The sequence below is a fragment of the Saccopteryx bilineata genome, chromosome 1 (assembly GCF_036850765.1).
Source record: "Saccopteryx bilineata isolate mSacBil1 chromosome 1, mSacBil1_pri_phased_curated, whole genome shotgun sequence".
Classification (NCBI taxonomy): domain Eukaryota; kingdom Metazoa; phylum Chordata; class Mammalia; order Chiroptera; family Emballonuridae; genus Saccopteryx; species Saccopteryx bilineata.
Window position 1 is genome coordinate 127,918,056 of NC_089490.1, and position 18,418 is coordinate 127,936,473.

The 18,418-nt window shown below is 44.5% G+C and overlaps 2 protein-coding genes across 6 annotated transcripts in view; one reads left to right on the top strand and one right to left on the bottom strand.

The window, feature by feature from the left end:
* The window catches only part of SCN8A (sodium voltage-gated channel alpha subunit 8), a 265,318-nt gene extending 250,253 nt beyond the window's left edge, over positions 1 to 15,065 (top strand). For all 5 annotated transcript variants that reach the window (XM_066265290.1, XM_066265307.1, XM_066265314.1 and 2 more), the window contains 3 exons: positions 91 to 195; positions 5,039 to 5,309; positions 8,556 to 15,065. In XM_066265290.1, coding sequence (XP_066121387.1) covers positions 91 to 195; positions 5,039 to 5,309; positions 8,556 to 9,703 — 1,524 coding nt within the window. In that variant the 3' untranslated portion in view covers positions 9,704 to 15,065. The remainder of the gene's footprint in view (positions 1 to 90; positions 196 to 5,038; positions 5,310 to 8,555) is intronic.
* Positions 15,066 to 15,926: 861 nt separating this feature from the next.
* TMDD1 (transmembrane and death domain 1) lies at positions 15,927 to 16,848 on the bottom strand. Its single transcript, XM_066252626.1, is given in 2 exon segments — positions 15,927 to 16,058; positions 16,060 to 16,848. Coding segments are annotated over 2 exon segments (921 nt in total).
* Between the last annotated feature and the right edge of the window lie 1,570 nt (positions 16,849 to 18,418).

Genomic DNA, 18,418 nt, shown 5'->3' on the forward strand with positions numbered 1-18,418 from the left:
TAGGTCTGTTTCAGTATTGAACCTGCAAGTTCCAAACCCAGAGCACTTGAGAGCCCATTGTAATTGCTCGTTCTCTTTTCCCTTCTTTACTTTGGAGGTCAAGACATCTTCATGACTGAGGAACAGAAGAAGTACTACAATGCCATGAAAAAGCTGGGATCAAAGAAACCACAGAAACCCATTCCCCGTCCCCTGGTGAGTGCATTGTGCAGGCTGAGGGCAGGGTGAGGCTTCATGTGGAAAAAGACACTGATGAGGTTACTGCAGAGGAAGAAAAGGGGTAAGTGATAGGCTGCCTGTGCCCTCTAACCCTCTCCTAGCTGCCCCACCTGGAAGATCTAAGCACAGCAGAACAGGAATGAAGGTATGGGATAGCTTTTACATTTGTGCTTGACCTTGTCTCTGAGCCTTCCTTGGGCAGTAGCAGAGAATTGGCATGTTAACCACATTGGTTCTGACCCTGGCAGAGACAGGTTTTAAGACACAAGTACAAATACACAGAGGAAAGTGAAAATGAAAGCTGATCTCTTTCCTACCAGTATGAATAGGTTTGGTCATTATTTTCTCAGCTCTCTACCCAACAAGTCAGTCTCTGCAAGGATGTGCCTGGAAGCTGAAATAATGCTTCAGGTTATTAGAAGGACCCGGAGAGAGTAAAACCAGGAGAATTCGAGATCCTATTTCCTCCTTGAACTGAGCCTTTTGTGAAACAGACTTGGGGACTGGGATTCTGCCTTACCTGCTCTTGGTGGTTGTCCTCTTGCTGCAGAGAAAGAGATGCTCCCGAAGCCATGGAGCCAGCTGGGCGGGACACAGACCCCAGAGACCAGGCTCAGAGTTCCCTCCTCTGTAACTTGCATTTAAAGTCACTTTAAAAAACCAAACAAAAGAACCTGACCAGGCGGTGGCGCATTGGATATAGCATTGGACTGGGGCACAGAGGACCCAGGTTCGAAACTCTGAGGTCAGAGGCTTGAATGCAGGTTCATTTGGCTTGAGCATGAGGTTGCTTGCTTGATCCCAAAGGTCTCTGGCTTGAAGCCCAAGGTCACTGGCTTGAACCCAGGGTCACTGGCTTGAGCAAGGGGTTACTCGTTCTGCTGTAGGACCCACCCCCCGTCAAGGCACATATGAGAAAGCAATCAATAAACAACTAAGAATACTAAGGAGCCTCAACGAAGAATTGATGCTTCTCATCTCTCTTCCTTCCTGCCTGTCTGTCCTTACCTGTCCCTCTCTCTGACTCTCTATCTCTGTCACACACATACACACACACACACACACACACACACACAGCACCCTGCAGAACATTTAAAATAAGTGTTCACCTGGCAGTCTATTTAGTAAAAATAAAACTAGAGCTTCTTGTTTGAATCAAGAGTGGGAGTCCCAGAGTGTGTTCCCTGCTCACCCCACACCTGGCACACCTGCCTCACCAAACTAAAGAAAAGGAAACCCTAGGGCTTTTTGCAGAACTTAGTTGTCTGAAAACCACAAGTTAAAGTAATTCTGAAAATAAGCACAAACTCAAGTACCTGGGTACTTTTAAAAAAGTCAGGGAGATCTTAAGAAAATTTTTATTTCTTTGATGTTAGAGTTTCCATTCTGTGATAGAAATGGGCCTAGAAGGAATGGATGGAAGAGAGTTAACATTTCTAAAGTTCTCTTCAGTACTTTGCATGTGGAAACCTGAGTGTTTTCTTCCACACTAAAATATAAACGCTCAGTGTAGTAAGAAACAGTTATAGTGATTAGCACTCATTCAGCAGAGATGGCAGATCCTCCAATAACATTCTTTTGTTCAACAGTGGTTGCATTATAACATCAATAAGATAAGTAAGAACTTTTGTTTATATCAATTAGCCTATGGTAATTAGTAAAAATTAGTTTTGTTATGAGCCGCTTTGTTTAAAGTCACAGAACCTGTCGACATTAAGTGACAATTTACTGTAGTTATAGATCTACTGTTTACCAGCCACTAAACATAAGTGATGAAGAAAATTTAACCATGCCTGACCTGTGGTGGCACAGTGGATAAACCATCTACCTGGTACTCTGAGGTCGCTGGTTTGAAACCCTGGGCTTGCCTGGTCAAGGCACATATGGGAGTTGATGCTTCCTGCTCCTCCCCCCTTCTCTCTCTCCTCTCAAAAATAAATAAAATCTTTAAAACAAATTTAGCCCCTGCTATCATGGACCTTATAATATATAGTGGGGATATAGACCAATAAATAAGCAACTGGCTATTATAGAATGTGCAATGTTGTGAGAAAAAATTAACTGGAAGGCCATGACAGAGAAGAATGGAGGCTTAGGGTGGGGGAATCTACCTCCAAAGAGTAGTCAGAGAAAGCCTCACTAGGGATGGTCTACTTGAGTGGATGAGAAGCAACCAAAACGTTGGGGAAAGAGATCCTGGAAAATCAAATAAGGCTCTAAAAGCAGGAAAGATTAGTGTGGCCAGGTGGTGATGAGCTAGAGGAAGGTGCATGACATGAGCAGGACCAGACTGTGAAAGGCATTTTTAAGCTAGGTTTAACAATGGGAATTTTGTTGCAAGCCCAGTGAGAAACTATTGAAGATTTGTAAGTTCATTTGTTTTTCAATAATCACCCTTGCTGCTGTGTGGAGGTTGCATTGGATGAGGGTAAGAGGAAGCAGGAAGACTAATTAGGAACTCTTCTAGAAGTCCAGGTGAAAGATGATGGTGGTTTAAGCTAGAGTAGGGCCAACGGAAGTACAGTGAAGTGGATGAATTCAAGTTACATTTTTGGAGAAAGAACCAATAGGACCTGCAATGGATTAAATGGGGGATGATGAGGCTGAGGAAAGAGAAAAGGATGACCTTCCAATTTCTTGTTTAGAGACTGAATGTATACTTGAGATGACAGGGAACAAATCAGGTGAGGGCAGGGAAAGGACTCAGTTCTGCTTTGGACTTGTCAAGTTTGAGATGCTTATGAGTCATCAAGGAAATATGTCAACTAAGCAACAAAGGAATTCAGAGGGATGATATGGACTGAGAAGACCTTGAGAAATGTTAAGTACATAACATATTTCCCCATGTATAAGACACACCCTTTTTCAAAAAATTTGGAGTCTAAAGACTGGGGACATCTTATACAGTGGTTGTAGTTTTTTTACTTGCATTTCCCGCTTTTTTGCACTTGTTTTTGCGCTCATTATTATAGATTTTATTACTTGTAATTCCTGCTTTTTTGCGCTTGTTGTCTTTGCACTCATTGTTTTGGACTTGTTACCTGTATATTATGGTAGATTACGTTCTGCCACATTCTGCCCAGAAGTGGCTCAGAAAAGAGTTTCGTACAGTGCTGAATTCAAGTTGAAAGTGATCCAGTTTGCAAAAGTGAATGGAAATCGTGCTGCTGGAGTGTAAGTTTGGTCCTCCTCCAACTGAGAAATCAATCCGAGACTGGCTACGGGAAGAAGAAACCCTACTGAGAACGCCACAGCAGAAGAAGGCCATGAGAGGCAAGTCAGCAAAATGGCCTGATTTAGAGAGGGAATTAAAGATATGGGTTGAAGAGCAAAGGGCAATTGGAATTCCTGTGTCCACAAAGATGGTTCAGCATGAGGCAAGAAGAATTGCTGATGAAAAAGAAGTTACTGATCTCAAAGGAGGACACAACTGGTGCTTCAGGTTCATGAAACAGAATAGACTAAACATGTGTATACTCACCAGACTTGCCCAAAAGATGCCTGAAAGCTATGAGCAGAAGGTCCCTGAATTTCATCATTTTGTCATTTAATGTCGGAAGACACATCAGTTTGAGTTGGGACAGATAGCAAATATGGACGAAGTCCCCCCCCCCCCATGTAACAGAACTGTTGATACAAAGAATGTGAAAACTGTAACTGTGAAGACAAGTGGACATGAAAAGAACCATTATACTGTTGTTCTAGCTTGTTGTGCCGACAAAACCAAGCTGCCTCTTTTGCTGATTTTCAAAGGCAAAACAATGCCAAAAAAAAAAAAACTCTTTGAGGAGTGATAGTACACGTTCATGACAAGGTTTGGATGGATCAGGATGGGGTGAAGATCTGATTTGAGAAAGTCTGGAGAAGAAGACCAGATGGGCTCTTACACAAACCTGCCCTATTAGTGCTTGATCAGTTCAGGGCACACATAACAAAAAAACAAAAGATTGCTGCAAGGCAAAAAACAAAACTTGCTGTTAAACCTGGAGGCTTGACATCCCAGCTCCAACCACTTGATGTCAGCATTAACAAACCCATCAAAGCTGCCATGAGAGACAAATGGAACCAGTGGACGAAGTCTTCTGGGGACAATTTGACACCAGCAGGAAGAGTGAAGAAACCCAACTATCAGAGAAGTTTGTACCTGGGTGAAAAGATCAAGATTGAGATCGTTGTCAAGTAATTTAAGAAGTGTGGCATTTCAAATGCCATAGATAGAACTGAGGACGAGGCAATATATGAAGACGGTGATTCGTCATCAGACACAGATGAGGACAAGCTAATGGATGGGAGTTTTGACAGTGATGAGGAGTTGTATGAATTTTATGATGAATAAAACTTGAGGTCAATAACTTTATGTAATACATCTTTTTTCAAATTTCGGGCCCCAAAATTAAGGTGTGTCTTACACATGGAAGCATCTTATACATGGGGAAATACGGTAGATATTATGTAAGCAGTAGGAATATGTGAGCTTTCCTGGGGAGAAAACCTAGAGAAAGAAAAAAATTAAGTAAGAGAAGAAATGGCCAGCAAATGAGACTGAAAAAGAGCAGCTGGAGAGGGGAGGAGACATCTAGAAGTGTGATGGCATAAATGCAAAAGAAGAGAGTGGCAATTTTAGAAAATTTTTGGTGACGTAAGAGTGATGTTGGGGTCTGTCCATGCTCCTGACATCCTGAGAGAGTAGCAGGGTCGAGTAGGCTTGTATTATAGAAAAAGCAGAGTGCTCTGATCAACAGATGGCAACTTCCAGTCTGCCTAGAAAGGTTTTCACAAATCCTTTTATATCTTTTCTCCCTCTTTACCCCCCGCCCAGAACAAAATCCAAGGTATCGTCTTTGATTTTGTTACTCAACAAGCCTTTGACATTGTTATCATGATGCTCATCTGCCTTAATATGGTGACAATGATGGTGGAGACAGATACTCAGAGCAAGCAGATGGAGAACATTCTCTACTGGATTAACCTGGTCTTCGTCATCTTCTTCACCTGTGAGTGTGTGCTCAAAATGTTTGCCTTGAGGCACTACTACTTCACCATTGGCTGGAACATCTTTGACTTCGTGGTAGTCATCCTCTCCATTGTGGGTGAGTAGGGCAAGTGGGGAAGGGAAAAAGAGACCTGCGCGGCCTTGAGGACAAGATTCCTGGGAGAGCAATGAGTTACACAGGTCTGAAGGGCAGACTGGCTGCTCTTGTAGTCGAAGCCCACAGGTCATGTTGTGGGCCTGCCCAGCTGGTGATGTGGTTGGTGTGTTTCTATTTAGTGTTTGTAGTAGTCTTGGATTATGAATTCTGGTTGAAGGGGGGAAAAAAGATTAGATTTGGTTTTTGCTTTAAGTTTAGAGTCTAACAAGAAAGGTAAAAGAAACTGATCTTAAAAGTATAGCTATAATAGCAGTATAAAGTGGGAAAAGAAATGGTAAGAGATTATTAGATTGGATATTAATGCGATGGTCTAGGAAAATTCTGGTGGTGGTGATACTGGTGGTGCTGATGATGATGTCAGTGCTCATTTTACTGAGATTTTACTCTGTGCCAAGTACACTGTGAGAGTTCTTTCACTTGCATTATCTCATTTGATCCTTATGACAACCCAGGAAGCAAGCTGTTTTATTATCTTCACTGTAAAGATGTTAAGGTCATTCAACTCAGAGGTAGCAGAGGCCGAACTTGGGTTGTTGTTTTTTAACAGCAGCTGTGGCATGAAAGGGGTGATGTCCTGGCAGACAGAAGAAATGCTGTCCTATTTATTGATTGCTCTCCCAAAATGTTTCCTTGCCTTCCTAAAAGGCATTCTGAATAGTGAAACACGGCCTTGGTAGGTTTGACTGACTTAGGCTTACAGAGATAGTGCCCTAGACCCATGGCAACCAGCTCCAGAACTCTAGTGGACAGGTTGGTTTATTGAGGTAGTAACTATGGAAACAGAATGTAGCAACCATTTACCTTGGCCTATGCCACTTTCTAGTTCTGTCCTCAGGAGCACCATGTCCAAGTGTGTGTTGATACATGGAACACTAATCCCATCATCCATCTTCCCCAAGAAAAGAATCCTATAATGAAATTACTTTGAGCAGCACTGTACATTGAATTCCCCTGGGGAGGGTCACAGAGCACAGTAGCCTATGAAAGGCTCTTGAAAGTCCTGTAGTAAAGAATTGTTTAATACACTATCCTACTTTTATTTGATCACAACACCCTTTTTCAAGTTATAAGAATGATGTCTTACTTTTTTTTTTTGATGTCTTACATTTTAATGGAATATATACTGTGTGCTGCCCATTCTAAGTGCTCTCTGTGTTTTAGTTTATATAACCCTCACAACAACCCTATGAGTATCAGTAAGCACAAAGCAGTTACTGAAACATGGGACTAGTAAGTGAGCAAGCAGAGTATAAGCACACATTCCTCATCTCCCAGAAAACATGTATGGGCAATGCTGCTCTTGTCCACCATGCTTGAACTTTTCTGCCCACCCACCATTGAGTAGGATGGAAAATCCGCAGACCAAACCATATTCCCTATTCCCAGAGGGTACTCAGAAAGAAAGATTTTGATGATTAGAATTTTTATTAAATATTGATTTGTTCAGAAACAAAAGTATAGAATTTGGAGCACCCTGGATCCATAAAGGAAGATATACTGCAAAAAAACCCACAAAAAACAAAAGTATAGAAATCATCTTTTTAAATTAAGAGGATCTGGAGTACAACTAGCCCTGGAACCTCCCAAAGGACCCCGTAGATGGTGTTCTACTCCCTGGGTTGCTGTCTGCCTGATCTCGCTCTCCTTTTCTCTGGAGACAATCACACATTCATCCTACCAAACCTCACTCATATATCTTCTCGCTGAAGCCCTACTTGCCCACATACATGGACAGCAAGTGTTACATATGTTACCTGACTTCTTATGTCACTGGTTATGGCTGAATTGAGAAGCGAAGAGAGCTGAGGAATCATCTTGGGTCCCGGCTGAGGTAGAGATTTTCTTGGAAGCTCAAACACCCCATGGAATTCTAGTTCCAGATGAAACCCCAAGAGGTTAACTGGCCTACTTTGAACTTAGTGCATCTTGTCCCTTCCTGAAAGAATCCTGAAAAATTCTTACCTAGCTTAAAACCTTCAAATAAGGCAATTCCATAGCCTTCTGCAGTTCATTACCCCAATCCTTATGGTTGAAAGATATTTTTATTTTTATTTAAAGTAAATCCCTATTGTCTCAAAAGGGCCTCAACAGCAAGAGAAGGCACTGAAGGAAGAGACCATGTCATTGCCTTCCCTGCAGCTGTCATTTCCCAACCTTTTCTTCTCCTCTTCCTTCTGTGGCCCCTTGCTGGGTTCCCATTATTGCTCTGTAGTTTTAAGGCAAACAATCTGGTAAAGGTGGACCCCTGGATGAATGTGAACAGAAAAAACCCCTCTGACTTGTACCTTCTCACCACCTACTTTTGTTTCCTACTAATGCCTTGACATTTTTATATGCTGATACTTGTTTCAAAATATAATAGCTCTGAGTTAAAAGCCACTCATGAGAGGTCTCATTAGTTTTCTAGACTCATTTGGTAGGGTATGAACACGGGACACTGAGAAACCCCCCCCAAAAAATGTCTTTTCAGAGCCAGGAAGAAAATACTTTGAAAATTGCTGATATTTGGAACAACTAAGACATCACAGCCAAAGGGTAGTGAAGTCATAAGGTAGAGGGAGGGTCTCTCATTCATTGTTTGTGGATATGGAAATTTGATAGTATCTTGGAGAGGAATTGATAACACCTCAGAAAGCCATGCATGCACAGATCTGAAAAAACTAATTATCCTTAAGTGGGAAAACAGAAAAATGAGGACCTATTTATGAAATTCAACCATTATCATGAATTATCTAAAATTATTTTAACACCAGAGATTGATCTCACAATGTTATATCTCAGAAGCAAGGTAGAAATTAAAAAAAATAATAATTTTAATTCCTTAAGCATAGTAATATGCAATCTAAATGTTATATATGGATTCATATGTAGCAAAATCATAATGACACCACAATGACACATACCATCTTCAGGACTGTGGGTGCTTCTGGGAAAAGAAAGCAATTTAGTGAAATGCTAGCATCTCTAAAACCTGGGTATTAGGTATATAGGTGTCTAATTTATTGTTTTCTCTACTTCATATGTTTGATATATGTGATTTTTTTTTTTATCACAAAAGTTCAGATTGAATTTAGGCACTCATTCTATAAAGTCCTTTGAACTTAAGGGTTCAGTAATTCCAGGTGACATAAGTAACGAGAAAGGACATCTCCACTCTCAGTAACATTCTTCTCTTCCTCTTCTTAGGAATGTTCCTGGCTGATATAATTGAGAAATACTTTGTTTCCCCAACCCTATTCCGAGTCATCCGATTGGCCCGTATTGGGCGCATCTTGCGTCTGATTAAAGGCGCCAAAGGGATTCGTACCCTGCTCTTTGCCTTAATGATGTCCTTGCCTGCTCTGTTCAACATCGGCCTTCTGCTCTTCCTGGTCATGTTCATCTTTTCCATCTTTGGGATGTCCAATTTTGCATATGTGAAGCATGAGGCTGGCATTGATGATATGTTCAACTTTGAGACATTTGGCAACAGCATGATCTGCCTATTTCAGATCACAACCTCAGCCGGGTGGGATGGCCTGCTACTGCCCATCCTAAACCGTCCCCCTGACTGCAGTCTGGATAAGGAACACCCAGGGAGTGGCTTTAAGGGAGACTGCGGTAACCCCTCAGTGGGCATCTTCTTCTTTGTAAGCTATATCATCATCTCCTTCCTAATTGTTGTGAACATGTACATTGCCATCATCTTGGAGAACTTCAGTGTAGCCACAGAGGAAAGTGCAGACCCTCTGAGTGAGGACGACTTTGAGACCTTCTATGAGATCTGGGAGAAGTTTGACCCTGATGCCACCCAGTTCATCGAGTACTGTAAGCTGGCAGACTTTGCAGATGCCTTGGAGCATCCTCTCCGAGTGCCCAAGCCCAACACCATTGAGCTCATTGCCATGGATCTGCCCATGGTCAGCGGGGATCGCATCCACTGCTTGGACATCCTTTTTGCCTTCACCAAGCGGGTCCTGGGAGACAGCGGGGAATTGGACATCCTCCGGCAGCAGATGGAGGAACGGTTTGTGGCATCCAATCCTTCCAAAGTGTCTTATGAGCCAATCACAACCACATTGCGGCGCAAACAGGAAGAGGTGTCAGCAGTGGTCCTGCAGCGTGCCTACCGGGGACATTTAGCAAGGCGGGGCTTCATTTGCAAAAAGATAACTTCCAATAAGCTGGAGAATGGAGGCACACACCGAGAGAAAAAGGAGAGCACCCCGTCTACAGCCTCCCTCCCATCCTATGACAGTGTAACTAAACCTGAGAAGGAGAAACAGCAACGGGCAGAGGAAGGAAGAAGGGAAAGAGCCAAAAGACAAAAAGAGGTCAGAGAATCTAAGTGTTAAAGAAAAGCAAAAATTAAATATTGTACAGATTTAAAACTTGCAAGTGAAAGATTGTTTACAAACTTCCTGATTATTATCAATGCAGAACAGCTGTGGAGACACTTTACCCTGAAGATCTATACCAAACGTAGTCTGCTTACCATGTAACACAGTTGCATCTTGAGCAGTGACCTGCCCAGGGCAAAGGACCCTGCTCCCTGAACTCACAGATTTTCTAATGCTTGGGCAGGTGGTTACTGCATGTTCCACATCAGTCAATGCAACTTAGGACAAACTAAACAGGATACAAAAACAGAGGAGAGGCTGCCGGGAGCAGCATATTTCCATTGCAGCCAAATGGATTTTATTTTTTCATTTTGTTGATTCTCAGAAGCAGAAAGCATCACTTTAAAAGTTTGTTTGTTCATGCAAACTATATTTGCATTCTTACATTAGTTAAGCTAAACAGCAAAAAAAAAAAAAAAAAAAATACACACATACATTTAGCCCATGTCATTTAATTGTCAGTTTCTTTGACATAAACCACATCTTCTCCACATGGACTTCATGTGGTTTGGAGATGGGTGGGGGAAAATAATCAGGTTTCTTCAGGCTGAGGAGGACTTGCTCAGGCCGATTCCAAACATTGTGCTTGTTCAATGCGTAGAAATGATTTGCATGATGGCATGCCGTGATTAGAAGTCATGCATGAGAACCATACACCACAGGACACTACTAATCCTGTCCCCCGCACTGGGTCAGCCTTTGGACAGGACCTAGCCCTGCACCGTTCACTGTATTTGGAGGAAAAAATGGTAAGAGTTTCATACCCACTGCAATTCTTTATGAATTCTTAGAAGTCTTTCATACACCTTCTGGGTAGGGAAACATAACCAACAAATTGACCACTACCAACAAAACAAACCCAGTCCAACAAGCAGATGGATCCGTTGTGTGTATATGTTTAACAGACATCTCTAACATACAGCCATTGTTGCACATTTTGAAAGATGAACTGTTTATTGCTGCTCTGTGTCCCGTATGGGGAAACCTTGATCTCAAATGGCTTGTATTAATAATGTCACTGTAAAACCAAATCCTAGGGCTAAAAACAAAAATCAAAAAAAAAGTTCATTTGTATTTTGCAGTATTTATGATGGTTGTTGAGCCTTCATACTGGAGAACTGACCTTATTTGGGGTAGAGGTAAAAATGCTATTCAGAGTAGCATGTTATCTCTCTGGGGTGATTTGGGGAACTTAAAACAACCTTTCATGGGGGTAAAGGGGTGCTCACTTCATTTAGAGTCATGTCCTTCTGCGTTGTGGCTTTCTCCAGGCTTGAGTCCACATGGCGAGGGGCTCTGGTATTCTGAACGGGCCTCTCTTCCGAGGGGTCACAAGCTCACACACTGCATGGTTCCTCCTGCTTCCATCACATTTTCCACCAAGTAGAGCTTCCCTTACCCACAGAGGTGGGTGAGGGCAGCAGCATTGGGGCTACGGCTGTGGTTTCTTTCAGTTACTGTTAGACTAAATCGTCACTAGTGGGACCTGAGGTAGAGATGGAGCCGCCTCTGAAACAAGCCCAATTGATTTCTTTATTGCACTGGTTCTCATGAAAAAGTGATTTAATATTAACTCTTAAGATGTTTCAGCTTTCCCCAGAGCATTCTCTTTTAGCCAGTTTTGCTATCTGCTTAGCGACCTGTCCATTGTCATTAGAGGGTGGCTTTGGGGGGAGCGTCCTATCTTCCATTCCATGTTTTACTTTAAGGAAGATAATTTTTTAGTCCAGGGGTTTCTCATCTGATGACTAGATTTCAAAGCCAAGATGCTGCAGTTGAATGTGTCAGGAAGTCTATACAAAGGATAAGGAGAGACTTGAGCTTGCAAACCAAATCAAAATAAGTTCTTCCTAAACCATATAATAGAGGGGGTAAAAAAAACCCATAATCAGACAAACCAATCTGACTTGAGTAGAAGCACTTTGGATGTATTTTCATAGTCCACCTGACTAGTTTTGCGTAGAACAAACCACAGCAAGTCAGTAAGCAGAGCTTTCTGTCTCGTTGGACCATTCGATGCTATCCAGCTCTTGTAAGCCTGCTTCTGCAGCATCACCTGTAGAACTTTTGTACTACACCCAATATTGGGTTGGGAAGGCATTTCTTTCAGTGGCCCTGGTAACTGCTAGGACGAATGTTTAGTAACATGTACAGGATACATCATAAACAGCACAAAACAGAAGCTGACGTGTGGTTATTCTTTTTAAGAGAATTATAAATACTGTAATATATCACTTTATTTTCTCGGCATGCCTTTTTGTAAATACAAATTATTAACTTAGTAAATAGGAAATGGCTTCTGGCTTATGCCATTGTCATATTTATTTTTATTTTTATACTTTTCTTGCTTCTTAGAACTTAAATGCTGTCAGCCAATGTACATCCCCAAACCAAACAGACAGACAAAAAAATTTTTATTGTTAATGGTCTTTTCCAAAACAACAACAAATATATATTTTTGTTCCAATGTGTAATAAATCCTAACCACTTCTATGCAAGATTTGGCTAAACTTCATCATTGTTCTTAGGTTTGAGATTGGCAACAGAGCTAGCTATAAGATCCCACTCGGTACTCCAAGTGCTCATGCTAGTGATGTCATTAAGCTACTAGAGCATATGAATGAGGCTTTTCTGAGAGCTGACTTTTTTCTCCCCCCTAAACCTTGATATCAGCCCAGCAGGCTGTCTCCTCAGTCACACACACATGGGCCTTGGTATCTGATACCCATCAGCCAGCTTCACAGGGAAGAAACCACCTGCACTCTATTTGAAGTTTCACTTTTCTTTTAACATTTCCCACCTTTTCCCTCCCCACCATCCCTCCACCCACCCACTCACTCACTCACACTCTCACTCACCCACCCTGCTCCACACTTCTTTGGTAGTAAATGACACCATCACCAGCAGTTTATACCCACAGTAAACAGGCATTGAATTGAAAGAATCAGTGATGACGTTTCTGTGCGTCTTCACTGAGTGGGTAAGTGGCAATGCTTTGCCAAATATTAACAAAGCCAATCAAAAAGCAGCAGCAGCCACAGTATCACTGCACATATATATATATATACATATATATATAGATATAGATATATAAATATAAATATTTATTTTTTGTAGCCAGGTCCTTGGTGCAGTATTTATACTCCACAATCAACCTTTAAAAAAAGGACAAAAAGCAAAAAGACATGTGATGCTATAAATTTAAAATGCAGAGCCAAAGCCACTGAGCAGCAGCTGACATGGTTGCTGGTTTGTGAAAAACACTTTCCCCTCTTTTCTTAACCTTGTTGCTTAGGATAAGAAGAGTCCACAATTTAAAGTAGAGGGCAAGAGCAGGAAAGACTTCGCAAGTCAGCATGACCAATCCCACTCCTCTCTTAATGAGCCTCTTTTGGCACCAGAAGTTGACCTGGGAAAGAGAAACAGAAACTCCCAGTCAAAGCCCCTGAACGACAGTGTTCTTTTATTTCTCGCCGTAACCAATGTAAACTTGTAAAAGACCAGTAGTGAAGATTAGTGTATTAGTGAATGCATGGAGGCCAACACTGCTCTAAATGAGACGTGACAAAACATACGTCACTACTATAAGCCAAAAAGGTAACAAAATAAAAATGACCCTTTTTACTGTACAAGGGAAGTCTGTCTTGGTGTGTGTTTGTTGCTTGACTATCCCAATTCTTGAGTCCTGGGAGGGGTCTGGGAATTGGGACCTTAGAACATTTTGGGGAGAGGAGAGGAATGGGAGAGAAATCAGAAGGTCTCTGGCAAAATTCTGGCTGAGACATAGAGATTGGAGAGAAATGCAAGGTCCTGACCCCCTCCCCACATTCCTCCATTGCATGTGGCATCCCTCCATTTACTGGGCCATGAAAGGCCTTCCTCACCAGTTCACCTGGCAGAACGCCAAGAGATCATGTGAGCCACCCAGCTGGGTTGTGAAAACGATCCCAATGCCCCTAAGCTTAGGCATGCATGATGCCCAGTAGCCCCCACTCTGCTAGCTAATGCTGGGCCCTGCCCTCCATCACCTGACAGATGAACCAGCAGACTAGGGCTGGTCTTGTTCATATTTGTGCAGGGGTGAGGGGCACCCCTCCCCTTTCCTCACCCTGTCCTGCTTTGGGGACATCCCTTTCTAGGCCATGTCTCCTGGTCCAGGAACACTCTCAGGAGGATTCTGAAGTGCCCACTCTAGTCCTCTCCAGTAGCTCCACTTTGGAGAGAAATGGCTGGTAGGTCAGTCCCCATTCTCCCCCGGCCCCCAGCCTCCAGGCCTACTGTGGAGGTGCAATTGCCATGGGTTGTGACTTTGACTTGATTCTGGGCATCTTCTGTAATGATGCCTTTTTCTTTTCTCAGATGTTGCCCAAAGTTTTGCAAAAAGCTTTGTTCATTTTTCAGGTACCCTCACCCCTAAAGGATTGGCTGCAACTGATCAGCCAGGGGGACATCAGGAGAGAAGTGGAAGTCTAGGTGGGAGGGGCCCAGGGTTTGCACAGAGTCTGTGTTGTGGCTCAGCTGTGTGCTTTTTTTGGACTCCCTTTTTGAGATTACCAAGATTTCCTCCTCTGTTATTATGCTCCCGAGGCACCCCCCTGCTCCTGCCCCCCACTGCTACTTGCTGTACATAGAGGCTAAGTGGGGTGGGGTGGGCAGGTGTGCACATGTGGTGTGTATGTGTGTGAAGAATGTATATAGGTAAAGGGGAGCGGGGTCCAGTGGTTCCAGAAAAGGGACAGAACTCTGTTCCATCCCCAGCTCAACCGCTGGCTCGCTGTGTGGCCTTGGGCAAGTCACTTAACCTCTCTGTGCCTCAGTTTCCTCATCTGTAAAATGGGGATAATAATACTGACCTACCTCACAGGGGTGTTGTGAGGCTTTAACTAAATGTTTTGTAAAGTGTTTTGAGATACAGAGACAAAGGCACTAGGGAAGGGCAAAGTATTATTTGGACTTAAGGAAGATGAAATGGTACCATAAAAGCTGCTATTCTGACAGCCATTTTAAACTGCACTGCTCCAACCACCCCCGCTTCTCATCACCAGGACAGCAGGTCGAGAAAATACCTTTCCTTTCACTTGCTTCTGGGGTTTGTGATTATTCTAGACAATTATTTTCCCTTGCTGTATCTCCTTCCCTCACTCCTCAATTTGTTCCCTGTTCCGTTTATGTGGAAATGGCAGAAATGCTTGAGAAATGAGAATGTATAAGTGGATTGGAAGTTTATAGTCTGAATTTTCGATTTTACTTTGTACTGTACATCTTTTTACTTTAGAATTTGCAATAAAGGGTTACGTCAATCTTGTTTTCAACTCTCCTCTTGGATTGCCTGTCATTCTGTCATTGCTCACACCAAAGCCCCTTAGCCAAGGGTGGAGGGAAAGTCAAGCACTCCCACCCAGCAGGAACCCTCAGTGGTCCTCTTGCCTTCCCCTGCAACATGGGACCTGGTCTGAGCAGAGTCTGTGCGAGGGCTCACTCAGGCTCATGTCCTCGGATGGGCTGGCAGTGCCCCAGCTATTCAGGTGGGTGGAAAAGGTTGGGAGCTCTGTAGACCTTCAGGAGGCCTTGCCAAAGTGGGGAGAGAAGCTTGGAGGCAGCAGCCTCTGGAATCGGGCACACTTCTAGTTGTGTCACCCCCTACACCCTCCAGCAGGGCTCAGAGTAAACAGAAACCAGCATTTTGGTCTAGTCCCCATTATGCTTCCCAAGTTCTCTTAACTGCTTACAGGTCATTTCCTTTGGAGCTCATAACTTGCAGCTCAAGCAGCTCTGGGTTTAAAAATCTAACTAGGCCAATAACTAGCTATGGTTAGGAAACTCCTAGCCAGAGTTGACATAAATGTAATGGAGCTAATACCCTTGCCTTGGGTTTTGAAAATTAGATCAAATAATGTATGTAACTGCTTAAGGGTCTGGCACACAGTTAGTGCTAAATAAATGGTAGCTCTTAGTGGAAGTATAATTTTGAAATAAGGAACTGACAAGAATTGAAAGGGTCTGCCTCCTACCTGCCCCCCGCCCCATTAGACTGATGAAAGAGCTTTCCTCTTATAACAGCGCCCTAGCTATGCCCCGTCATTTCCAACCAACTAGCAAATCGATTGATTGCTCCCTCCTTTGTGTGTTGTGTTACTTTTATAATACGTCAAAGGTAGCATTCCACCAGGATTGTACCCTACTTTACAGCCGGGAACACTAGGGTTAAGGAGGATCTGGCCCAGGACGAGTTGGCCCATTCCCCCGGAGACACGAGGTGCTCTTCACTCAAGAGTGGCTTTGCCTCCCACCAGCCATGCGCCTCGACGGGGCTTGCGCCGGGCAGTGATGGGAGAGCCAGGGCTGCCGAGTGGCTCCCCATCGCCATCGCCATCGCCGCCGGTGATCCACTGCGTGAGCAGCATGAGCAGCGCCCCAGCGCCCAGTGTACCCATGAAGCCGGTGAAGAGGCCGAGAGCCAGCGGCCCGACCCAGCCCACGGGGCTGCGCTCGTACGGTGCCTGGGGCAGTCGCTCTACAATCAACTTCAGCTCATCCCAGTTAGGGTCCGGGCCTGCGGCGCGGCGGGAGCGCGAGGCTGGGGCAGGGGCAGGGGCCAGGGGCGCGCGGGGCCACAGGTAGCGCTGGCCGAACTTGCGCAGCTGCAGCGTCGCCTGCTGGTGGAGGTTCTTGCCCAACTCCCAGGCCACGTCCGGGCGGCCGCTGCGCCGCAGGGCCCGGGCCACGCGGTCCCAGGGCAGGTGCTGGGCCTCGGCGGAGAGCCAAGCTGCCAGCCGCTCCCGACAGCCCTCGGAGACCTCCTCGGGGTCAGCTGCCCGGTCCTTCACCTCCCGCTGCTGCCGGCCCTGCGACCTCGATGTGGGCCACGGTGATTCGGCCCGGGCCAATCGGTTTTCAGAAAGCCTGTCCAGCTCGGCCTTGACATCCGGCTCTGGCGCCTTCAGGAGCGACTGGAAATGGCTGCACTCCTCTGGGGTCAGTAGCTCAGCCAGACGGACGGCTGTGTGAGGACCCATGGCGTCCGTGGCCCCCGCAGGAACTCGCACCCAGCCGCAGAGTGCTAGGGCCACGACTAAGATCCCGGCTGGAGCCTGCGCCATGGCCTGCTTGTGACCCGAACCCACCGACTGTGGGGGAGGAACTCCGAATGCCCATGAGTGGGGGAGGGGCGCTAACACCCATGGATGGCAGGAAGGAGGGGTTTAGTACATTCAGCGACTGGGGCGAGGGGCCCCCCAGCATCCAGGGATGTAGAAGGAACCTCCAACACATGCGATTGGTTGGAGGATCATCTCCCAACACCCAGAAATTGAGAGGTTTTTAAAAAAAAAAAACAGGAATTGGAGTTTCCCAATACCACAGGATGTGTAGGACTCAGTCCCCCTGGGACTGGGAGGGGCTGGCTATTGGCCCTATTGGCCCTAATGCCTCAAATTCATTAAGTCTCCTCATCCTCCATTAGAAGCCCTAGACCGCCTACCTGTCCATTATCTCTGATATCCAATGACTATCTAAATTTTCTTCTTACCAGCTAACTACTAAATATTTATACACTGTCATTCCCCATCCTCCCACATGGGCATCCAAACCCTCACCCTCTCTTCTGAGTAAGGTAAGCCCCACCTCCACCCCCCACCTCCCTCCACACACACTGGGCCCCATTCACTAAATTTGTTTCCATTCCCCAAGCAAGCTTGGCTCTTGCTCTCCTTTGGATGTTGGCCTGCACTTTGTTCTGCCTAGGTCATGCCTCAGCTGATAGGTCTCTTCTGGAAGGCCCTCCCTGACTCCATCCTTATCTATTCCCACAGCTCTGCCCTTTTTTACTATCTCCCCCATTAGACTGTAAGGTTTATCTGTTGTCCCCATAACAACTAGTTCACAAGTATTCAGTAAAGATTTCTTTAATCAGTGTGTGAATTCTTAACTTTTAAGTCAGGTGTGCCCCGGCCTGACCTGTGGTGGTGCAGTGGATCAAGCATCGACCTGGAATGCTGAGGTCGCTGGTTCAAAACCCTGGGCCTGTGTGGTCAAGGCACATATGGGAGTTGATGCTTCCTGCTCCTCCCACTTCTCTCTCTTTTTGTCTGTCTTCTCTAAAATGAATAAATAAATAAAAATAATTTTTTTAAAAGTTTTTAAAAATAATAAATAAAAATAAATCAGTTGTGCCCCCCCCCCATCACCCACCCACTCAAACACACACCAGATTCATCGTGGAGTCTCAACTCTTCACAGGGCATGGGAGGTCCTTATGGTGCAGTGGTTCTGTCCCAGCAGACTCCTCCAGTCTCACTTCCCCCCACTCACCCTCACTTCATGCTCTTATAACAAATTATGACACAGTCACCAGCCTCCATAGCTCTGCCCACTTGTATCCCCTCCTGTCCATTTTTGTGACACCCCACCACCCCCATCGTGGGTCAGAATCTTTTCTGGACATTCTTTAGACTGTGTATCCTACATCAAGACACTTATCTGGAAATTAACTAGTTCAAGGATTTATTCAGTGTCTTCTATGAACCAAATATTGTGCCAAATGTGAGAACAAAATTTTGATAAGGTTCCTCCTCCTTAAGCAGCTTTATGCTGCTGTATTTTCAAACGATCTCTTTTTGAGCTTTCCCCACCCTGCACTGCGGGCTCTCCAGAACAATAGCTGTGCCTAAT